At 37.9% G+C, this 26,236-nt stretch overlaps 1 protein-coding gene across 1 annotated transcript; it reads right to left on the bottom strand.

Moving 5' to 3' along the window:
* Positions 1-13,596: 13,596 nt before the first annotated feature.
* Positions 13,597-14,484, bottom strand: LOC149171931 (phospholipase A1-Igamma1, chloroplastic-like). Its single transcript, XM_089426141.1, has 3 exons — positions 14,364-14,484; positions 14,026-14,240; positions 13,597-13,851 (listed from the first exon to the last, which is right to left on the bottom strand). Exons 1-3 carry the CDS (start codon positions 14,482-14,484, stop codon positions 13,597-13,599), a joined length of 591 nt encoding a protein of 196 aa, XP_089282267.1.
* Positions 14,485-26,236: the final 11,752 nt, after the last annotated feature.

Genomic DNA, 26,236 nt, shown 5'->3' with positions numbered 1-26,236 from the left:
GGATTATTGGAAACAGTGAGCCAAAGCAATAAGTCATCTCTGAATAGATTTCTCACCTTTGGATAAGGCTCCAAGCCGCCCTACTATAGCCACGGATATGGGTGAAGGTCCAACAGCTCCATTGGTGGAGCAACTGACAGCACATGAAGCTGAAACGGCGAGAGATGGAACATCTGATGGAACCCGGCAGTTAGAAATATGATGATGTATATTAGTATGAAAACGTGACCATGACTAATGGAAGAGGTTTTTTAGATGGAAAACAAGCAAGAAAACAAAATCCATAAATTGAATTTTCAGATTAATCTCTTGTCACTAAAAGAGCAAGTTCACTAACCAGGTTTCTCTTGTTTCTACATTCTTGAATCAGTCTTGGTGATTACCTCCTGCTTCTATGGCAATAATTTGCTTGAATCATTATCGTTTCCTCGTATATTGTCTACCTAACTTTCTTCCTTAATGTTTTCCACCTTTATATGTCTTTCAACAACACTTCCCTCTATGAGGTCTCCCTTATAAGAGCTCTTCTCCTCTTCTTTTTACTCTGAACTATCTTCCCTTTTCTCCTGATCTCTTACTTTATCTACTGATATAGATTTGCCTTCAAATGCACTGCTGACTCCCATATGTTACAATCACAAAGCAGAATTTACACGAAATACTTCACCAATGACATGCATTCTTACCTAAGTGTCTGCAATAAACTTTTATACACTAATATACTTCATCCTTGTTATAGGAAATTTATCCCATATTTCAAAAAACTACTACACAACGTTGGATGCAGAAAGTGAAGCACTCTTATAGTTCCTTCTGCTGGAAATTCAGTAGTGGCTCTGTCTGCCGCAACAACGGTACTGTCAATCTCTGAAATGTTAGCTTCTTTCTCTGGAGGCACATGAACAAAAACCCATCATATAGTTATTTAGACCTCCTCCCTATCTATCGGGAAAATCAGAAATTAAAAGTTGATTGAATTGACAAAAAAACATACCATCAGGTCTATCTCCATTTTCTCTAAAGAAGTAGTCTTAGCATCCACGATTGGAGGAGAGCTGTCTAGACAGAAATCCAACAAAGAAGCTTAAGGAACTGGAGGAAAAAAAAAATCCTAACTATAGGAAATTGCATGCATGTGCATCTATGACCAACTCACAGGCCCTCCGCATAGTAAAAATATGGCCTATCATTGACAAATGCTAGCTCCCAAATATAGAAACAAAGCAAAACAACTAAAGAAATAACTAAAAACTTGCATAACAAAACCACCACACCATAATGCAAATCAACCAAAAGCAAGTAAGCCAAATTCACAAAATTAAGGAAGAAATATTAACAGGTGATAATAAGAGCACATCAACCACTTTAACTTGGGTACAATACCATGTTAGCAATGATTATCTAATCACACTAAATATCCATTAAAAGATTGAAAATATATTTATATAATGTTACATCATACGTAATCCATTAAGAAGTTGAAAAGATATTAGTGTAATAGATTAGTTAATACCTTTAACGTCATATTATTTTTATATTAATTTATTTACGAGTAAGGAAAATAAAAGTATAAAATTATTATTATAAACCTAATATATCTATATATCTATATATATATATATATATATATATATATATATATATTAGATTTATATTAATTATCAATATAAATATAATTATTATTTTTATGTTTTTTATTTTATTAGTTTTATTTTGATTAAGAAAAATGTTAAATATAACAACATTTTTTCATACTAGGATGTTTATATGGGAGTTAAGTATATTTCTCAACCTCAAATATCAAATATTCACATATTTAACTCTTACACATCTCACATTTAAAAAATCTAACACCTACAAATCTACTCCATACTAAATTAAATTATTAAATTAAATTATATATATTATAAAAATAACATTTAATATTTCTTTTTTGGGTTATAATCAAATATATATTATATATTAGATAAAATCACATTAAAAATCCACATTCACATAAATTTTAAATTTTAAAAATCCATATTCACATATAGTATAATATTGGGATGTTCCATATTAATAATGTAATTATTAATTAAATTTATTTTAATTAAATTAAGAATAATATAATTAGTTTTAAATTAGATTAAAATATTCATATTTTTGATACCTTTAAATTTAATAAACCAAAGATATTTAAAAGAAAATAATCCCTTTATAGTCTATAAATTCAAAGTTAAGGTTCATTTAAGAAACATGTTTTTGATACAAACCACAAAATATCCAACCATTTTATTTATCTCATCGTCAACCAACCAAACATCCTTGGCACTTACATGTTCAGGGTAGCGGGCCTATCTTCCTTGCAAATTCAATGCTATCACCTAAAATTTCTGCTAATCCATACTGGTAAGTGAACCCGATGTCCAGCAAGTTTCTTGAGGGAAAGGGCACACCATTAAGAACATTGTCTTTGATATGAAATATGCGATTCAAATTCCCAAATAAGCGAATGACTTTTTGAGAATATCTATTTAGAAATGGAATAAACAAACTAAACAAAATATGAAGTAATTGATTACTTGAGTGGGAGGGAGAATTGTGGATAACGTTTAGCACAGAAATCCTCCATTTCTCGCAGAGTGAGAGGTGGAGAAGAACATATATATCGACCTCTCGCAGAGGGATGCTCCATCAAGAATATGTGAGCATTACAAGCATCCTCAGTGTGGACTAATAAAATGGAACCCATGATATCATGAAGCTCCCTTAACCATTCAAAATGTTCAGCGTTGCCTGAGAGATGTGAACATTAATATAAGAACAGAAAAAATGGGCATTTTTCTGTTAATGGCAGATCTCAAAATTATGCTCTTACCCATTGGATACTGAGAATCAAAATGTTCAACATTGATACAGAGATGCGACTTTAATATAAGATTAGATGAAATGAACATTTTTATATTGATTTCAGATTTCAGGTATCTTATTGATATGAAACAAAACTATGCTTATACCCATGAGATACAGAGAATCCATAATCAACCTAAACTTAAAGAAATAAAACAGTCCATAAGAGAAACACCAAGCCATGAAAATTTACAAAAATAAGATCAAATATCTAATGAACGCATACCATACGTGTGACGAATGGCAACGCTTGTTCAATGCTGGCCGGATGTGTGGGTGTAAGAAAAGGTCTTGCAACTATAGTTGGAGCTATCGTCACTATTTCAATACCATGATCCTCTGACCCATATTGAAGAGCTTCTTGCTCTGCTAATGTTTTTGCTACATAATACATCTTAAAATCAAGTGATTCGTTACTCCTTATTGTTTTGACAAGATAAAAATGTAAATTACATTTTTCTAAATATCAAGAGATTTGCATTTGAAAGTAATTTCAAAATAATGGTTGAGAAGCTCATTTTATAGTCGAGTCAAAATAATGATTGTGTTGGGTAAGAGATTGTGTTAAGAAGCTCATTTTACAGTGGAATATGAAAATTATTTGGGATTTAATCACTTTTTAAAACCGGTCTACATTTATCTAATTCTAAATATATTATGAGCATACAACTTTACAACTCATAAATTCGATCCTGTGCACCGTAACCCTAATAAATCCAGATTGATTAGATTTATCTAATTCTAAATCTATTATGAGCATGCAACTTTACAACTCATAAATTTGATCTTCTAGACCCTAACCCTAATAAATCTAGATTGATTATATTTGAAGTTAAAATAAACTTACGGATCTTTTAAACAAATCTTTGAAGTGAGTAGTAACGGCGAACTTACCTAGAAAATAGGCTTTTCACATCTCATTATATCGATTGGGGTCCAGCAAGATTCATCGAGGCAGTCCCTGAATTTGCCAGCATCATTAAGTGGCGAGGCTGCAGTTATGGATGATGTGTAAATTACATGCCTCACAGACTTTGCCTGATTACAAGTCCTCAAAATATCAAGAGTACCATTCACCTCAGCTTCGATAACATTCGTCTGTGTCTGAAGAAAAAGTACATTAAAAGGGAAAATTTATATCCAAAAAAGGGGTCAAAATACAGTAATAAATTCGTTGTTTCCGGAAGTTGTGCATTCGAGTGGTTGTTAAAAAATACCTATGCTTCAATGGAAAAATCCATTGTAGTTGCCAAATGAAAAAGTACTCACAACCCTCAACGGCAGCATGGAATCTTCCCTCTTGGCGGAGGTCGGCTTTGAAGAGTCTGAGCCTCTCTTTTGCTCCCTTCAGGGACAGAATATGGCGAGTTTTGCTATCGTTGCCTGCAGGATGTGAAAGACGGTTGATGGTTCGTATAGACCGTCGCGCCTGGCATTGCTCAATTCAAATCAATGATTAATGATTACCCGATCGTCTAACAACCAAATCGAATGGCACATATTTTGACATGACAACAGTTTGGAGAGTTCATTTCAGAGGGAAACGCCTTACGGCGTAAATATGTAAAGAAATAAATATGCTAGGCAATAAATATGTAAAGTAAAACTGAAAATAGAGCTGCATGACGAGACACATCAAAAGGATGGATGGGAGGCTAAATTTTTATAAACAATTCATAATCCAAATTTTATTCTGTCTAAATATAGACACATCGTGAAACAATTATCCACAATTATTTTCTCTAAATATCTGAATGGAAAAGGAAAAAAATATCACCTAGAAATTCCAGACTTATTATAGATTGATTAATGGAACATTCGAAATAAGAAACTACACCTTGTTATCAATATATCAAAATATGATTACAAATCTCATGCATTTCTCTCCTATCAGTTTTCATCACATTCATAAAATCAAAGGATCCATGAATTGTGTAAGAACAAATCTAAATGCCATAGTTTAACTAGCTGAGGAATTGTCTGGATTGTTATGGAAATTTAGGTTATATTTAGAAAATATGTGGTAAAGATTTTTGTAAATCCAAGTTATAATTGTTAAATTTCAAAATTTTAAGTGTCCTAGATGTTTTTGATGGTGTTGAATCTATTTCTACTATCAAAAATAAAATTCAAACACTGCATCTACAAGATTTTTTGAAATTATTTTGCCCAGATTCTGACCACTTTTGGCCATCCAGACAATTCCTCCGCATCTAATTCAAATGGACAAAGGCACAGCAAGGCTATTTAAACAAAAGGATCAACAATTCTCGGAACAATGTAATAAAATCAAATTTTCTTCAAAGAATGTAATAAAGTCAGCTTTTCTTCAAAGCAATTTACATGCTTTTTCTTTGATTGCGGATTATCAGGAGGACAATCTTATTTTCTCTATATTATAAACTTTGTGACTGGTTTTTATATGTTCAATAGAACTGATAAATTATATATCTTTCATACACAAAACTATGAACCTTTATAAGAGTTTTTATACCATATTATTATTTTGACATATCTCAGCTGGTACTACGGCCATATATACAACATAAACATGTTTTTAAGGTGGTAGGGTACTAATAACTGGGCAGAAATTATTGCATCTGGGGTTTTTTATACTTGTTTCAGTGGCTCAACATCAAAGATATTTAGGTATTTGGGGATTCAAAAAGTTGCACTGATGGGATAAAAAGGCTCAATTGCTTTCGGCCTCCAGTGATGTCATACAGGATGAAACATATTAAATCCATAAAATTTACCTTTCAGCACATCTCATTTGCACACATTTTCCTGAAACGAAAACCATATTACAGATATGCTTTACACACATTGCAAAACCATATTACAGATATGCTTTCCAAAAAAGGTGTGATTGGAACACCTGGAGTCATCTCCTAAGCTTCATATATACAAGACAGCAGGGTCTACTCCGGCAGCTTTCATATTTTCTAAATTTTTCAGAACTTAGATTTTGAATATTTGAAAGTTAATATGCTGCAGCTTTCATATTTTCTAAATTTTTCTTTGAATATTTGAGAGTTAATATGCTCTTTAGTAGCACTGTTCATGTCTGTAACAGCTATATTTTCTTTTGAAAGATCATATTGACAGACTGTAAATGATTGGAATTTGTTTCGCTTTTTAGTTCCAACATGCCTTGCTAGTCAGAGTCTCGAAAAATGTATTCCTAAAAACTAAACAATTCTCGGAACAATGTAATAAAATCAGTTTTTCTTCAAAGAATGTAATAAAGTCAGTTTTTCTTCGAAGCAATTTACATGCTTTTTCTTTGATTGTGGATTATCAGGAGGACAATCTTATTTTCTCTATATTATAAACTTTGTGACTGGTTTTTATGTGTTCAACAGAACTGATAAATTATATATCTTTCATACACACAACTATGAACCTTTATACGAGTTTTTATACCATATTATTATTTTGACATATCTCAGCGGGTACTACGGCCATATATACAACATAAACATGTTTTTAAGGTGGTAGGGTACTAATAACTGGGCAGAAATTATTGCATCTGGGGTTTTTTATACTTGTTTCAGTGGCTCAACATCAAAGATATTCAGGTATTTGGGGATTTAAAAAGTTGCATTGATGGGATAAAAAGGCTCAATTGCTTTCGGCCTACAGTGATGTCATACGGGATGAAACGTATTAAATCCATAAAATTTACCTTTCAGCACATCTAATTTGCACACATTTTCCTAAAACGAAAACCATATTACAGATATGCTTTACACACATTGCAAGACCATATTACAGATATGCTTTCTGTAGGAATTTACAGGGTAAGTTCCTCAGACAGAACACCAAGGGACACCGCTCACAACCAGATCGCAGATCAATACACCAGTATTTTTGATGTGGTTAAAACCCTCAAAGAGGGAAACAGTCCACGGCCTGAGCCAACGCGGCCACTTCAGGCAATTTATTAATAAAAGAATGAAAATTTACATAAGCTTCTCTCATAGATGGATTACCCTACAAATGACCCTTCGTGCCCTTTAAATAGAAATCATGGACCAATCGGGTGTCAAGCCACGGATCAAGTGTCGATAATACCGAGGAGAGAATGAACCGTCAGATCACTACATATCGTGACCGTCAGATTGTAAGTTACAAAATGTACAAGGTAAAGAAACACACTTTACCTAACTCTATACCTAACTCTATACTAGACCAAGTTGTACTTAACTATTTCCTATGTGTCGGAATATCCTAACATCCCCCCTTAAGAACAACTTGGGATAGGATTGAAGGATTTACAAATATGACACAATAGGAGAAGGAAGGAGGCACTAGAGCCTATCCCCCCTTAGTGACAACTTCCTGAACTCCAACCATAAATCGAAGTTTAGTGAAATTCGCCTCTGTGAGAGCCTTTGTAAAGATGTCTGCAACTTGATCATCTGTTGAACAATATTACACTTCAAGAACATGGTCATGGATGAGCTTTCTGATGAAGTGCATGTGCAGTTCAATGTGTTTGCTGCGCTGATGTTGGACTGGATCTTTGCATAGCTGAATGGCACTTTGATTATCACACCAAAGTGTAGTCGGATGCTGCTGCTGAAAGCCAAACTCTGACAGGATCTGACAAAGCCACAAGGCTTCCTTACTAGCTTCTACGGCACCACGATACTCTGCTTTTGCTGAAGAAAGAGAAATGGCACCTTGTTTCTTGCAGGCTCATGTAATAGGTCCTGAACCAAGAGTGAACACATAACTTGCAGTAGACTTCCGATCATCAGGGTCACCAGCCCAATCGTAATCAGTGAAACCAACCAATAGAGGAGATGCTTCGGCACTGTAATGAATCCAAAACTGAACTGTACCTTGAACATAACGAAGTATTCTTTTAGCTGCTTGCCAATGACTTTCACGTGGGTTTTGCATAAACCGAGCAACAAGGCCAACGACAAAGGAGAGGTCAGGTCGAGTATGGGTTAGATACAGAAGTTTTCCTACAAGTTGACGATATAAGGTAGCATCAACTTCAGGAGAAGTACAAGTGACTGAAAGTTTAACTCCAGACTGGAAGGGAGAAGGGGCTGGCTTACAGTCTTCCATGTGAAAATGGCGTAGAATATCACAGGCATACTTGGACTGGGAAAGGGAAATACCCTCCTTGGATTGCAAGACTTGAAGACCGAGAAAATAATGTAAGTGTCCTAAGTCTGTCATTTCAAATTTCTTTTTAAGGCTGGACTTCACATGGTTTATAAGGTTGGGATCACTACCGGTAAGGATAAGATCATAAACATAAAGAACAAGAATGATAAGAGACTTGCCCACTTTCTTGGTGTAGACAGTATTGTCAGAATGACACCTAGAAAAGCCAGATTCTAAAAGAAAGCTATCCATTTTGGCATACCAAGCTCGAGGAGCTTACTTGAGACCATAAAGGGATTTCTTAAGCCGACATACAAGGTTGGAGTCTGTTTTTATGAAGCCAATGGGTTGTTCCATGTAGATTTCTTCATGCAAGTCCCCATGCAAGAAGGAAGATTTAACATCCATCTGATGGACTTCCCATTTGAACGAGGCAGCAAGGGAAAGAACAAGGAGGATAGAGTTCATTTTGGCAACAGGGGAGAAGGTTTCAGTGTAGTCAATGCCTTCAACCTGTGAAAAACCTTTAGCAACAAGAAGAGCTTTATGTTTATCAACTTTCCCATCTGGTCCATACTTGGTTCTGTAAACCCATTTGCATCTAACAAGTTTTCGTCCCTTTGGTAGAGGAACAAGATCCCATGTATCATTTGCCAATAATGAATGATATTCTTCATTCATAGCTGCTTCCCAATCTGGATGGCCTGAAGCTTCTGCAAAGGTGTCAGGATCATAATTTACTGGAGCTTGAGCGAGTAAAGAGGAGGCTCTGTCAAACTATGAACGTGTGCGTCATTGATCTGTAGGATCACCAGCAAGATCACCTGCTGCATCTCGAGTAGCACGAACCCATTTTGGAAGCTGAGGAGCTGAAGGAGGATCCTGAGATGGTGGGGGAGGATTTTCATCCTCACTTTCATCATCTGAAGAAGAAATGTTTTCAAAAGTAGAAGAGATAGGGAGAGGTGGCACATCTGCCGGACTAGGCTTGCAGGCCGATATATTTTCATCAAATTTTACATCTCTTCTAATGATAACAATTTTGGACTTAAATGGAATAAATCTATAGCCTTTGACATCTTCAGAATATCCAACAAAAGTACATTTTTCACTCTTAGGTTCTAAAGCTTTATGCTTTTCATCTGGAATATGGGCCCACGCTTCACTTCCAAAAACACGAAAGTGACTTACATCTGGTTTGATTGAGCTCCATGCTTCTTCTGGAGTGATATTGTTTAAAGCCTTAGTAGGAGTGCGATTTATTATGTAATTTGCACAGTTAATTGCTTCTGCCCAAAAACTAAGACCAAGTCCTCTAGATTGTAGCATACAATTAGCCATTTCCTTTAAGGTGCGATTCTTCCTTTCAGCTACACCATTTTGTTGTGGAGTATATGGAACAGTATGTTGCATTTGAATTCCATTCTCAGTGCAAAAGTTGATGAATGTGATTTTAACATATTCTCCGCCATTATCAGATCTTAGCTTAAGAATTTGATGTCCAGATTGTTTTTCAACAAAGGCCTTGAAGGCAAAAAATGTGTTAAATACTTCACTCTTGAGTTTTAAGAAGTATACCCAAGTGCGTCTGGAGAAATCATCAATGAAAGTTAAGAAATACTTGCAGCCAGAGAATGAAACAACTAGAAGTGGACCACATAAATCACTATGCACAAGCTGTAAAGGGGCTGAGGCGTGCCAAGAGGCACGTTTTTCAAAACTATCCCGATGATGTTTTCCAAGTACACATCCGGAACAAACACCATCTCTGCAAGATACCATAGGAAGACCTATCACCATATTTTCTTTACATAGATGCTAAAGGGAGCGATAGTTTAAGTGACCAAATCGCTCATGCCAAATTTTGCTCACTTCATCGTTATGAGCAACAAATACTGAGGGAAGATTTGATGACCCAAAGTTGTGAAACTTATACAACCTTGTAGAATCATCAGCAATGCCAGTAGCTAAAATTTGTTTAGGATCTCTTAGGTCCTTGATTACAACATCATGAGGTGAAAATTCAACGATTTTACCTTCACCTGAATGAGTTATCTGATATACAGATAGAAGGTTGTAGGATAAGGTTGGAACACATAATACATCATTAAATTGACCATTGTCTAGATGAACAGTTCTAGTCCCTACAACACTAAGAGATCTATCATCACCAACATATATATTTTTGGTGTTACAATCATTTAAAGAAGAAAACATGGCTTTGTTTTTGGCCATGTGATAAAAAGCTCCAGAATCAATGAGCCACTCATGAGAATGAGAAGAAGAAGATACATTTAGTGCATAGCCAGACTGAGATGCATGAAAACCACATGCAGAAAGTGCCATTCCTGAAGATGAAGGTGAAGTTGAAGATTGCTCCAAATGGATGTTATGTTTCTTCATCTCTGCTTCCAAAGCTTCCATCTTCTTAAAGCATTTGGATTCTAAGTGGCCATCTCGATTACAAAAGTTGCAATGTCTATCAGTCTTCTTCCATTTGTTTTTATTTGTCTTATCAATTTGTTGAAATGATTTTTCATTTTGAGGCCGAGATTGCTTAGGACCCTTGTTTGGTTTAGGACCATTCTTTTTAGGATATGACTTCTTAGGATTCTTTGAATTTGGTTGCTGCTGGGCGGCTAACGCTTTCTTGGAAGAGTTTCCAAGATTAAGAAGACCAAGGTGTAAGATTTTTTCTTGTTCTCTTATTAAAGAATCAAAAAAAGAGTCAAAGGAAGGGGACTTGTAGTCTGTTCCTTGAGAAATGAAGGCTTCTCTTGTAGAATGGAAGGTGGAAAAAAACACAGAGTAGGCTGGCCCCAACTTAGTAAGAATGGAATAGATAAGGTTACTATCTTCTTTCTTAACCTTAACACCTTCCAAGAGATATCTAAGGGTCTTGAACTTGGACAAGAAATCTTCAATGCAAGAAAAATTATTAGGGTCCAATGTAAGCAACTCATTTTCAAGTTGATGGGCTCTAAGTTCATTTTTAATCCCAAAAACTTTATTGATTTGTTTCATTGCTTCATCAGGAGTATCAAGTTCTGCAATATGGAATCTAAGATCTGGAGAAATAGACATCCCTATCAATCCACGTGCTTGATCTTGCCTATTTTCCCATTTAGCAGCCTTAACTTCATCCTTTGGTTTCTTTTCTTGGCTTGAGGCTATTCTGTAGAGACCTTTACTTCTAAGTAAATCCTCAATGTAGGACAACCATTGGACGTAGTTAGTGCTATCAAAAATGACTTGGCATGGACTCTCCATTTTTAACAGAAACTGAAGCTGTAGATGCTGAAACTAAGTGTACCAATGGAAAGATCTCGAAAAATTAGGTCGTTTAAAAAAAAAACGGCTTTGAAAACGGCTTCTGGATGAAGAAGTTATGGCCTTTTGAGAAAAAATTGTTGAAGATGCCGACGAAGTGCTGGAATGTGCGGAAATGAAAAATCCGCCCTCACAAAAAGGATATTTGAACCCAAGACCTCTACTCTCTTAAAATAGCTTTGAACCAATTGAGCTATACAAAAAATTTGAGAGAGAGAGGGGGGGGGGGGTTGATGCTTTGGGTTGCATGCTTGCTTTGAGAAGGCTCTTTTTCCCTACAAAACAAAAAACACAAAACCCAACACGGCCATACAAAAAAAAATGAACCTTGCAACTCGAAGTTAGCTTTAGCCGAAAAACTGAATATTTTCAAAAATGAAACTTGCGGCTCAAAGTTAGCTTTAGCCGGAAACTAAATATTTTCCTCAATGTTTCTGATTTTCCGAGATCACACTAAGGCGCAGCGGAAAAGAGCATACGCATGAGAAAAATCCTTCCTTTCTGTTTCTGATTTGCCTAGATCGCACAGAGTCGCAAGGCAAAGGGCATACACAGAAATGAAAGGTATAGATCCAGTAATAAAAAAAAGCTAAATAAACCGAAACTGAAATAAACAGAGAGAAAATAACTGTAAACTGCAAATAAACATTGTATACCTCTAGATCTTAAAAATGACGCAGCTAGGGCTACCAGAAACCTTTTCGCGTGAAACGAAAGGGGTTCCTCACTGGAACAGATGCTCCCAACACAACAGAGCAGTCCTCTCGACCCGAAAGCAGCCAAAAATAGTAGATCTAGGAAACAACAGTCGGATGCAGTTCTACCAGCTTCATATTTGGATCACCAACGGACGCGGCCCTCAAATAGCTCTGATACCATGTAGGAATTTACAGGGTAAGTTCCTCAGACAGAACACCAAGGGACACCGCTCACAACCAGATCGTAGATCAATACACCAGTTATTTTGACGTGGTTAAAACCCTCAAAGATGGAAACATTCCACGGCCTGAGCCAACGCGGCCACTTCAGGCAATTTATTAATAAAAGAATGAAAATTTACATAAGCATCTCTCATAGACAGATTACCCTACAAATGATCCTCCATGTGCTTTAAATAGAAATCATGGACCAATCGGGTGTCAAGCCACGGATCAAGTGTCAGCAATACCGAGGAGAGAATGAACCGTCGGATCACTACATATCGTGACCGTCAGATTGTAAGTTACAAAATGTACAAGGTAAAGAAACACACTTTACCTAACTCTATACTAGACCAAGTCGTACTTAAATATTTCCTATGTGTCGGAATATCCTAACGCTTTCCAAAAAAGGTGTGATTGGAACACCTGGAGTCATCTCCTAAGCTTCATATATACAAGACAGCAGGGTCTACTCTGGCAGCTTTCATATTTTCTAAATTTTTCAGAACTTAGATTTTGAATATTCGAAAGTTAATATGCTGCAGCTTTCATATTTTCTAAATTTTTCTTTGAATATTTGAGAGTTAATATGCTCTTTAGTAGCACTGTTCATGTCTGTAACAGCTATATTTTCTTTTGAAAGATCATATTGACAGACTGTAAATGATTGGAATTTGTTTCGCTTTTTAGTTCCAACATGCCTTGCTAGTCAGAGTCTCGAAAAATGTATTCCTAAAAACTAAGATACTCTTTTTATATATAAAAAATAGCGAAAATGCATTACTTTCACACATTGATCTGTACACATTCACTATATTGGAACCTCGAAACCCAGAGACTCTTGCACTAGTACGTGGTTAGGAGATGGGATATCCTCGGCTTCTCGTTCAGGCTGCACCCATCTTCCATACGAGTTGCAGACGAGGCCCTTGTTCTCCAATTGATACCAGTTCCCCGCCACCATTAACTCTGGCCTCAGCATGTCGGAAGCCTTGTTCACCAACGCCACGTCTCGTTTGGAATCCCCTGATCGGAATGGGGCGCACCAGCTCTCGTACCCATCCAACAAATGAAGATATCCCTCCAGGTTGTGATAATCTGCAGGGTTGAGATTTGGTTTCAGAGAAGGCGAACGTCCGTGATCCAACTTGATTTCCACTCCAACGTGAGCACATGTCCAGGGGAAATAGTCAAGCAACGGCTTCATCAGTCGCTCAAATTTTTCCATTCCTTCGTTGAAGATGATCCCGGGCATCTTGGGAACCATGTCCTATTTGCTCACCACGTGCAGAACCTTAACCCCCATAGCCTCCAATCTGTCTTTGAAAGCCTAGTTGCCCACTCTCGGAGCTCCGAAAGAGAACACAGTCGCAGGGACGTTCCTGTCGGGATCGGTTTTCAGCGAATTGAGGCCCTTCGTTGCGGCCTCGTAAGCGCTGAGCAGAGCAAGGGCACCGCCGAGGCTGTGGCCAGTCATGGTGATACTCACGTCTTCTCCTTTCTGCGTATACACATCCACCAGGCGGCCGAGCTCCTTCATTGCCTGCTTAGACGCGCTGAGCTTTTTGTATCTCGTGTTGTGGTCCTTTGAGGAATATATGCTCAGAAACCCTCACTCCACCTTCACTGATGAATTCTCGTGCAGGTTGCCTACCTCTCCCAGGGGATGGAGAATATCCTGAAAATCCTCCATCCACTCGAGCTGCGTCACAGTCCCCCTCCACACCACCACGATGTCTCACATCCCCAGGCGCCTCACCTTCTCGTCTATGCTCACCGCAACGTATCCAATCCAGTTGGAGTCCCTGCTCCATGTATTGTCGTCCATGGAAGATGGGCGGCCGAACCATTTAGGGAGGTGAATGTACGACATGGCGTAGAGATACTTGGTGATGTTGTAACCTGTGTTGTCCAGCCCCACCTTTTGGAACATCTTGTTGAAAGACGGTTGATGGTTCGTATGGAGCGTCGCGCCTGGCATTGCTCAATTCAAATCAACAGTTAATGATTACCCGATCGTCTAACAACCAAATCGAATGGCACATATTTTGACACGACAGCAGTTTGGAGAGTTCATTTCAGAGGGAAATGCCTTACGGCGTAAAGAAGGGGGAACAATACCCTCGTCGAGTAGGCGTTGAACCGTTCCGTCTTCATAGACCTTCAACATACCGAGAACCTTAGCTACGATGGATAAAGAAGATGATGACGACTCCATAGGTATGGCGTTTTTGGTGTTGTTATCAATAGCCAAGCTGTGAGAGAGGAAGGCACATAAGATTTTAATTACAAACCCCGGTGCCTGATGATTGCATTTATAATTCCCTATCGAGATGACAATGTTGTCCGAATGACCATTTCTAGCCAGAATGTGGCCATTTTTTTGGTTAAAAAAATCTGATAATACCTAGGTTCCAACCATTTTAATAGAGAATGTAAAGTTTCATGCCTCTTGGTCCCCATACTCGTGTAATGGGACATACTTTAGACATAAAACACATGTTTCCATTCTATTCTGTGCATCACTGTCCACTTAGCTATGGTATAACTATAAATTATTGGGAGTTTATTCAACTGGTCGAAGTTGAAATGCCTACTGTGCCTCATACCTGTGTAATGGGACGTAATTTGATGCTCATTTTTACAGTCTCAGGCCCAATGTTAAGTTACAGCAGTTGCATCCATCACTCTAAACTCGCCTATTAAGCTTACTCATGAGCCGACAATGGTATTGCAGAATTGCTCAGACTAAATTTGAACATTATTTTAACAGTGGTAATAAAATAATACTTTCCATGGTGTAATTAATTTGTTTGGTATTATTATTGCAGTTGGGGCATGTGCATATGGATCATTTGCAACAAAAATCTATGGTGGGAGTGTGGGAGTTGCTAGTTCCGATCTCTACAGGAATGGCATTGGGTGTAGCATATTAGGTGCTTTGGCATATTTGCAGTTTGGACGGTTTGATATATACTCAAAAACACTGCAAAAACATTCTCATATATTGAAATTGTTTAAATCTTGGTTTGTTATGAACTTGTTACAGAGTTAGTGGTAATAATATTTTATAATCAATTATTTTCAATTCCATAAAAATCCCATAATTGCATTCAAATTATCTTGTGGTGATGGATCATATTAAATATTATGTCTTTTTTTAAATCTGTTATTTACTAAAATACGAAAGTCTCGAAACGAAATCATATACTTCTCTAGATTGAGTCATTTAATAGGATAGTCAATCAGATTCCAATATAAGCCCACCAACACCAACTTAGCATTCAAAATACAACAACGTTCAGCGTGATTTGTGAATATGGATCATGGAATAGGTAAACCATAAGAAACGTAAGATTACAATTTGCATGTCTCATCAGATTGAATTTGCATAACATTCATATAAATTTTCATAGCATTTGTATGGACGGAGCCATGGATGGTAGCTCGGGGTTACTCCCGTTAATGGTACATACTAGGGTAGTAGGAAGTGGAATGTTAGAGAATTTAAATAACCTTTAAGTTCAAACTACGTTGTGTACTAGTTTCAAGGCCCGACTCTTATAAAATAGAGGTATTATATATTTTTACATTTTACCTATGGAATTAGACGTTGTTTCGATGGGTTGCAGAGATATACCACACATCAAACTTGACATGGAAATTTTTTCACCCATCATCAAATAGGTTCTGAAACCAAAAATACATCCTGTGGGACGTCAAATTCCAAGCCTGCACCTGACCTAAGAAGAGTGAGGAGAGGCATTACCAAGTACGTTCCATAACTAGCGCTTGGAAATAACCCTTGAATCGTACTTCTATAGACCTGCTTCTATAAATATCACCTTTTCACCATCCTAATGGGCAGTTGTAGCCTCACAGACATATTGCTGACAAGGATGCCTTGTTACTCAAAACAGAGAGACTTTTTAGGACACAATCATGTTATGTGGTAAACACTTGGTTAGAGAAACCCACCTATGAATAATTAGACATGATTAAACTGACTCAGATACTATCTTACAACCTTTATGAAATTTGGTACAGGCATACAGTACCTAGGACGAACCCACAACTGATTGTGTACGGGAACGTGGCATCAACTTAGGAGGATATTCGCCACAACGAACAACAAGGAGTCACCACAATAACACATGAAGGAATCACCAAACTACAACCTACAGGTGACAATTCTGACAACTTCTGAATTTGTCCGATATGAGATTATTAATCAACTCTCAGGCACCTACTATTCTAGGAATCAACCTATATGCCACAAGGATTACTTCAAGATACACGAACTGGTATCGATGGGACAGGATAGACAAAGATACAATTGTGGATGGATCGAGCAAGGGATGAATGGATCAATGAATGAATTGTGGATGCATAGTACCACTATTACATGAATTTAGAGCGTATTAAAGCACAAGACATAGGTTTCTTTCTTCATTTCTATTATTCTACTTCGTCTGTTTGAGTTTAGCCCACCTCACTTTCATTAAGTTGTCACTCCCCACTTCGTAAAAATCCATAAATAGAGGATCATTCGTAAACTCATATACTTATCTAGTTTTCAAATTTAAGGCTGTAACTGCAAATTTACAGCTTGTTGGCAATTTGATTTCACCTCCATAGAGGGCACCAATTTTCACACTGGTACTTTATTCGAAATGCAAATACATGTAAAACCACTTTTATAAACACAGAGATTCACAGACATTCTCCTGCATTCATAAGCAAATGTCGCTGCAAAAAATAAATTATCACAAATACTCATGGTGATTTTTCTTCTTCTTCTCCACAAGTTATTGATAGCTTATTCAATGTTCGAATCTGAGACAAAGTTATTTGCAAGGAAATTATTTCCTATGGCTACCTAAGTGACACATATATTCTTTCATCTCGATCAAAAAACATTATGGGAATCATCTATATGAGGCATTCTATGGGAAACGTAAGGTATTTGTATTAAATTTTTTCTCACCATGGCATATATCAACTCTCCCACCATATTACTAGTCATAAGATGTTGGAAGTCAGAATTTAGAATAGGCACAAAATAAAATGGATTATTGAGTGGCAAAAAACCCTGACACTTTGTGGAAATGAAAAGAGAAAAACATGTTGCCAATAGACAACATTATAGTTTCCTATAATGGTCTAAGCAAATCATTTACAATTTGAATACATTATAAAACAAAATACTATAATATTGTTGAAATTTTGGATTCAATATCATTGTGTAGAGTTATGTTTAGCACTCGCGCTAGCGAAATATTTGATGATAAGATGGGGATCTTAGCCCCAGTAATCATATATGGTCGATGATAACGGTGATGGTGTATTTGATACAGTGTGGTGGAAATTATCTGACCTTCTTCTCTATTTGGAAGCCCTCTATAGTGTGGTCAGATCCTTGGAATTGTGCATAAAATAGTTTGATTATGGATTGTGATATTCTCAGCCTATTCGGTACTGCATCTTACCTTATCACCTAAAGATGACTCTAAAGTTGTTGATAAAGTAGTTTCATATTTTACGAGTTGATTCTTGCAACCTGCATCCCAGCGTGCGTTGAACTCACAAACTAGGTGAGTAATATAGAAGGCGTTGGTTCTTGCACTATCCATTCCATTTGAAGTTGTTACGGCATATCCTAAAACAAATTCCCAAGAGTGGTAAGTAAATTCAAGAGAGCAGAAGGAAGGAATTTATTAATTGACTAATGTAGCGTAGGTGTCTTCTGGCATGTAAATTAATGGAATGAACGGTGACAATGAGGAAACTTTGTGAACTGCCACATATGAATCAAGGGCATGAGGCATCGCAGGGTGGGTGAAGAAGATGACCAGTCAGAAAAGAGAAGTTATGAAGATTATAGATGGAAAACTTAACAATGTTCCTAAGGAGGAGGAAATGCAGATGTTCTTAGTAGCTCTACTCTACACATAAGAGTAGCTTGTGCACAGACTTAGCAGGGTGAGATAATGTTTATGCTCACATACAATAAACCCAAGCTATAATTTTGACATTCCCATGTTCCCACAGAAAGACGTCATTGTCCATGTTACCAAGTAAATCAATGGTGGCATCTTCCACATAAACTCATTACAAATCGGCTTAGTGTCAGCCCATTGGCCATTTATCATTTCCATCTTATATTTAACCATGAGTGTAAAATTCTTGTTTTTCTGAATTTGTATTTCATTTTATGTAAAGGTAATGGAATCCATTCGTATTTTGATTAATAAAAAATAATTAAAAGACTTTCTAACATATATATGAAGATTATGTAACAATGAAAAATGGAATCTTAAATATAGTTGTGATTTGTCATGGGTTTAAAGTTTGTAATAATGAGGAATGATATGGTGACTACATTCTGAGCACGATGACAGTGTGAGAATCGTTATCAATTATGGAGATATTTATGAAAATATTTCCACGGCTTGACAACCACGTGTCACAACGAAGAAAATTTTTTAACTGATAACGTATGAATCGAATCAGAGGACAACCCCCAGAAATTTGACTTCCAAATGATGCCACTGAGGTTCCTCTTCTTCACATCCAACACCAATATGAATTGAATCACTGAATGTAGACTTTAGAGACACGAGGATCTGAATGTATACTTTAGAGACATGAGGATTATTTAGATACATGAAGATTATTCAACGAAGAGGAAGTTGTGCTCTCATAGTTTTCCTCTGTATTCAAAGGGTAGAAGTTTGCACTATCATGAACTCCTGTATCATTTCATGGAACTCGTGAAGATTTCAACCGTTCTCTGAAATATGAAATCTTAAAATCAATTCCAACACATGATCATTGGTAGAGACTGTAGCTTGATTTTAGGGTTTAATTTTGAGTTATGTTTCAAAAATATAGAATCCCAGTGTTGATATCAGGTCGATTGTCTTTTATGTAGCATGACATTTCTCTCACCACAATCGCGGACTAGACTTCCACAACTTTGAAACAGGATTTTGATTTAGTGTACAAGAGGGTTTCCACCATTAGTCACTCACCTCTCAGTTTTAATGGTAGAGTCACTCATGGTCATGCAATTGAGTCATCAGAGGGTGGTGATTGTATAGCATGAAAATATTTTCGAAGTCCCTTGGAGTACGTAAAAGCTCTAGGTCGCTGGTATTAGAGCACTGTAAACAAAGGTGAAAGCTTTGCTGCAGGGAAATATTGGAAGAATGGGGAACATCCCTCAAGTGCCTTGCGACAAACCTTAAACAATGAGGTGGATAAATTCAGTAAGCCTTCTCTTTTGTCCACTAGGATTCAAGGAAGGATAACTCTCAATCACTGTTTTGGGCCATATTGGACTCGAAGTATAGGGCATGAAAGGGGATTCTACAATGTGGATAGATAAATTATGCACCACTTTAGACCAAGAGGGCCATGACGATGGATTGACAATCCATGGCAACTTTTGGTTATCGTAATTCTCAGCTCAAGTATGGTTTTTACTATTTATTTCTCAAACTTGTAAATCGTACTATATTCTCATCACAAACATTTCGTTTTGATATCCAATGAGATGGAAAATAAATCAGTGAAAACCAATTTGAACAAGTGAGACATTCTTCTCTTGATATTTTTGGCATTATGTTATGGTAAAATGGTTGAAACTTGAAAGTATATATTTTTAGGTTATAATTCTAGCTCCTCTTTGTTTTGGGTTGGAGTTGAGGTATTTCTCCCATTGGCATTATACTGGTCTTTTAATTGCCTCTTTACCAAACTCCTCCAGGGCTAAGTTGACTTAAGTCTGACTCTAATCTTTGGGGAAAGAATGAAATCATACCCATTAAGAGATAACTTGGTTTGGAGCATTGTTGCAATAGTCAGATTGACTATCAAACTTTATTCTACCTTTAAAAGGACAGAAAAAATCGTTATCCTTGTTTATTTATCTGATTTCATAACTTGGTCTCATAACATTAGATGGAAAACCACCTGTCGATGCCCAGAATCCATGGAATTTTTTTGATGTGCTATCATCTATAACATCCATGGATGTTATAGAAAAGTAAGACTCAAGTAGAGATCACATCCATTGACATGACCCCTTTTGATTGCAAGGACTCGAGTAGTTCCTGAGGTCTAGAGGTTAGAAATTTTTTCCCCTTCAATGTGACATTGTGCACCCCATAAGGTGACATCCATGATGTACCTCTACATGCAGGACAAGGAGATAATTTCCTTCCACATTCTTGGCTCCTCCTTTCGGTGTTAAATTTGGCAACTAGGGACAAACTACATGTGGGTCATCCTATTTATGGTACCTGATATTTTTCTTGGATCCCTCTCATTGAGAGGTGTAGGATTGATCTAAAGATCATCCAATTCCGATAAGTATTCATGGAGATATAAATTTATTTGTGTTATTGGACAAATCATCAAGGTCAGCCAGCAACCAAATAAACCCCACAAGTGCTCAACATTTTAGTTAAAAGGAGATGACTTGAGAGTCGTTTCTTACACTCACTTCACTCATGATCACTCTCCACTTGTTTTGGGTTTGGTGGCTAGAGAGATCTAGAGGGAGAAGTCCTAGACGTTGAACCTAAGATGCCCAAGCTGCAGTCTTATGAAGAGATCATATTACAGGTAAGAGGAGATCTATACGTTGCCATAGAGGAGACTAAATCGCTACCCTAATAAGATCTAGGTGCAGTCATGGAGGATCATGGAAGAGTCTTATACGTAGTCCTAATCTCCGCCATGAAAGAAGACAATTTAACCACAGTCTTAAAGGAGATCTGGCTGTAGATCCCTAGCCGCAGTCAGTTCTAATCCGTAGCTATAAAAGCCCTAATTCACAGCAGAAGGAATGCTCTAATCCGCAGCTAGAGGAGGCCCTAATCCGCAATCAAGAAGAGGACAAGACATGAGGAATGATAGGACTATTTTGGGTTAGTTTCATCCTCTACACATGTCTGAGTTGAGGGGAAAGGAAGCCGCAGCTCATAGAAGGATTCTAGGGTCACTTAAGGGCTAACTTAAGGAGTCGCAGGGTACTGAAGTCTTAACACAACAACAGGTCATTTTGGGTAGCTGTAAAAGGAGGTCGATACTCTATTTTTGGGAGTTGTTCAGCTCACCAAGAATAAAAGGAAAGGCTGCAACAATTTCAGGGAAGATTGGGCATGTTTGAGTTGGCTAAAGATGATTGTCATCTTGCCCTAACCAGACCTTAAATCGTAGCAGAGATATATCAATCAAGAGGAAGATGCATGTTGTATCTATGTTTAGTTTGTGCTAGGTGGAAGATTATCCATGCATGGACAGAAGTTTATGTAGCCTGTATGAGCAAATGAAAACAAGCTACAGTCTTGGGTGTAGGATCTAGGTGACTAATGCAGTCATAGATGGAGCATAGATCCGCATTATAGAGGATAGTTTAAGATGTCCTTCTCGGAGGTTTGATATCCTGGATGAGGTACAATAAGGTACCTCTACTAAATCATATCTACAAGTTACAGCTAGTTGCTTTGCAAGGATACAAGTGATAGCAAGCAGCTAAGGTTGTTCCATGACTGTGTTACAGTATGCATCATGTAGGTGACAACGCATAGTAATGAAGTGTTGCATAGCGATGATGAGATACAACATGATGAGATGCAACATGATGGAGGATGCAGCATGATAGGATGCAACATAATAAGATGCAGCATGATGGAGGATGCAGCATGATGGAGGATGCAGCATGATAGGATGGAGAATGATAAGATGCAGCATGATGAGATGCAACATGATGAGTTGCAGCTTGATGTTGGATGCACCTTGGAGAATGTTTTCCTTCATTTGAATTCAGAACTGCAGTCCATGTCCTCAGATCTGGAACCCCATCTTTATGGTGAAGATATCTGCTCTTATTTGGTCAAGTCAAGTGTTGACTTCTAATGTATATCTACTATCTCTCTCTGCTGAACTATTGAATAATATAAGAAGAATTGATCAAGGGTTTCCCCACATTGGGGTTTGTCCTTAACTGGCGCCACATCTTGTGTCCTATTGTCTTGGCTTGTCTTTTGTGATTTATGTTTATGTTCTATCTGCAGTTTACTTTAATGCTAATGTGATTTCTAATCTGGAAAAGGTATTGAGCTAACTATGAAAATTGAAATAAATTTCTCTAAGCATAAAACATACCTAGACTTAACATGGTATCAGAGCTAAGGTGAAGACAAAGCCCAATCAAGAGTGAAAGAGCAATCACCGAAGACAGTTTGGAAAGGACAAAAGGATCAATGGATTCCTCATCCCTATCCAAATTCACCAAGGGTGAAGTCAAAGCAGAGAGTATTATCAGAATGGTGCAGCGGAAGTTTTTGATGGCCTACCTAAATATCACTTCAATGAGAAGTCTGGATCTAAAGGTAGAAGGAAAGGCAGATGCCTTGGTTATAATAAGTTCAGCCATTATGAAAAGGAGTGTTTGAATGGCAGGGACACATCACTTGATGATGATGACAATCATTCCAGGGACATCTTCAATGATTAGAGGAATGACAATGCAAGTCATCAAGGTAATGGCTGACTCTTCAAGAAAGCAAGAAACCTTAGGTATGAAGAATCAAATGTTGTTTCTAATAAGATAAAGAAGTGTTATCTTGTATTGGCCCTCTCCTTTAGATTCTTTGAGAATCTGGCTTATTGATTGTAGTGCTTCAAGGCACTCCATCGAATAGAAGGGTGCTCTCTCTAATTTGGTAGAGATGGAAACAATCGTGGGATTATACCTGGAGCCGATGCCACCTATCCCGGAAAGGGTGCAGGGAATGTTACCCCTCAATTGAATGAGAGTAACTCGGTTCACTTACAAAATCTCTTTTATGTACCTGATCGCAAGAAGAACCTAGTGTCCATTTCGGTAATGAAAGTCAAAGGTTTCAGGGTGACATTCATCGATGGAAAGGTACATGTTTAAAAACAAAATTTTCTAAGATGATTTTGAGTTCAGGGTTGGAAATTTGTATCAAGTTACAAGATGGTCCATTGGGGATCATATCAGTGGACACATCTGATCTATAGCACCTTTGGTCTACTTATGGGTCCCACCCGATGTGAGTCAGATGGTGAATCAGATGTCTGAATTCAAGAAGAGCATGAAGGTACATGTCTGAGATGTACCAAAGGAAAATCTTACAAGGGGACCATTCCCCTCATGTAGCAGGTCCACAGGAGTTTGAGATTCATGAACGGGAATCTCATGTATACAGGTGGAAGAAAGCACTTTATGACTTGAAGCAAAACACCTTGGGCATAGTATGAGAGGATTGATAGCTATCTGATGAAGTTGAGATTCAATAGGAGTGAAACCTATCCAAACCATTGCTTGAAGGTTGTGGGTGATAGAACTCTCATACCGAGACCTTATGAGGACGACCTATTTCTGACGGGTGTAGACCCTCTCATTTGCAGAAGTAAGAGGGAGTTGGATTCCAAATGTGGAATGGTAAACTACAAGCCCATGGCTACCTCGAAAATCTTAACTTTCAGAAGTTATATGGTGATGATGCCGGACCAGATTTGGGAAATGCCTCTGAGTTTCATAAACTCATCGGCATTGATGTTCTTGGTGAACTTTCGTCTGGATATATGTTTTGCAGTTAGCATGGTGAGCTCATATTTGGTTAAGCCTCACTAGATTGATGCCAAGAATATTCTGAGATATCTTTAGGGCACAATCTCTCATGGATTGAGATAAACTGCATGATTAATCGAATGTTGACTGGGCAGGTAGTGTGGAGGATCACTAGAGCACTTCTCAGTGTTGGTTCTCTTTGGATTCTTCTTCGATATCATGGATAAGTAGGAAGAAGAAGTCGGTTGCTATAAGCACAGCCGAGACCGAAAACATAGCTACAAGTATGATCTCGTGTGAAGCTTCTTGGTTGCGGAAGCTCTTCAGTGAGCTGTTTGTACACATGATGAATACCATTGTGATTCTCTGTGACAACCAAGGGGGATTCGAGTATTGAGGAATCTCGTATTTGATGATAACTCCAACAGATAGACATCAGATACTACCTTATATGGGATATGGTAAGTCAATGAGCAAGGAGACTCCATTGCATTGAGACTGATGTACAGGTCGCAGACATTTTTTCAAAGCCCTGGGGAAAGGCCAAATCTGTGACTTTCCCGAACGAATTGGATTCATTGAGAGACCTTCTTATAAGGGTCCTTCATGTTGCATGTATTGAGCTCTAGGGGCCTTGGGGTACTTACTGGAGCAACATACGACCACAGGGTGACTCACCCTCCCCTGGTGGTGAGCTATGTATAGGGTGACAAGTTCAACCTTCCCCTTTGATACCCCATGGCGACTATGGAATAGGATGATTAGTTCTCCTATGAGCTGGGATGATTAGCTCTCCCATGGAAACTGTGGGATAGGATGATTCATTCTCCTGTGGATAGGATGATTAGTTCTCCTATCGAGGCATCCTACCCATTCAGTCTGGGACTCATGGGAATTACCTCTCATCTAATCAATGAGCAGGGAAATGGGGTTAGGGACCATAGTAGTACTATCGATGGACACATCGTTATATCTACTATACTCCCTATGCTAGGATGACCTCCATTGGTCTAGGATCAGTATGAGTGGTTTGAGGCACTCTCTTGTGATATTGATCTGGGATCAATAAGAGTGGCTCCAGACACTCTCTTGTGATATTGATCTGCGATCAATGAAACTGATCTAGGATCAGTATGAGTTGTTTGAGACACTCTCTTGTGATATTGATCTGGGATCAATAAAACTGACTTCGGGTTAGTAAGAGTGATATGACATACTCTCTTCAGATGAAACTCACTTCGGGTCAGTAGAGAATGGTATGAGACATTCTCAATCAATTCTTCTTCTTCATGGTTCAACAAAGTAGAGCTCAGCAGAACAGAGCAGAGTAGAGAAAATCTTAGCAAAGCAGTGCAAGGCACTGATGGCAGAGATAGTATAATTGGACATATGGATCAGCGGATGGAGTTATCCCTAGTTGAGAGGGAGAGTTAAATTTTGCAACTAGCGCCAAACTCCATGTGGGTCATCTTATTTATGGAAACTGTTATTTTTCTTGGATCCCTCTCATCGAGAGGTGTAGGATTGATCTAAAGATCATCCGATTCCGATAAGTATTCATGGAGATATGAATTTATTTGTGTTATTGGACAAATCATCAAGGTCGACCAGCAACCAAATAAACCCCACAAGTGCTCAACGTTTTAGTATAAAAGGAGATGACTTGAGAGTCATTTCTTACACTCACTTTAGTCATGATCTCTCTCCACTTGTTTTGGGTTTGGTGGCTAGAGAGATCTAGAGGGAGAAGCCCTAAACGCTGAACCTAAGATGCCCTAGCCGCAGTCTTATGAGGAGATCATATTGCAGGTAAGACGAGATCTATACACTGCCATAGAGGAGACTAATTCACTGCCCTAATAAGATCTAGACGCAGTCATGGAGGATCATGGAAGAGTCTTATACGAAACCCTAATCTCCGCCATGCAAGAAGACAATTTAGCCGTAGTCTTGAAGGAGATATGGCCACAGAGCCCTAGTCGTAGTCAGTTTTAATCTGCAGCTAGAAGAGCCCTAATCTAGAGCAGAAGGAAGGCCCTAATCCATAGCTAGAGGAGGCCCTAATCCATAGTCAAGAAGAGGACAAGATGTGAGGAATGATAGGACTGTTTTGGGTTAGTTTCATCCTCTACACAAGTCCGAGTTGAGGGGAAAGGAAGCTGAAACTCATAGAAGGATTCTAGGGTCACTTAAGGGATGAATTAAGGAGTCACAGGGTACTAAAGTCTTAACATAGCCGCGGCTCATTTTGAGTAGCTGTAAAAGGAGGTTGAGACTCTATTTTAGGGAGCTGTTCAGCTCAGCAAGAATAAAAGGAAAGGTCGTAGCAATTTCAAGGAATATTGGGCATGTTTTAGTG

The sequence above is a fragment of the Pinus tabuliformis genome, chromosome 4_2, assembly GCF_031772625.1.
Source record: "Pinus tabuliformis cultivar Carrire ecotype Pingquan chromosome 4_2, CPIR1, whole genome shotgun sequence".
Lineage (NCBI taxonomy): Eukaryota > Viridiplantae > Streptophyta > Pinopsida > Pinales > Pinaceae > Pinus > Pinus tabuliformis.
Note: the sequence above shows the minus strand (reverse complement) of the source record. Positions and strands in the feature narration are given on the sequence as shown.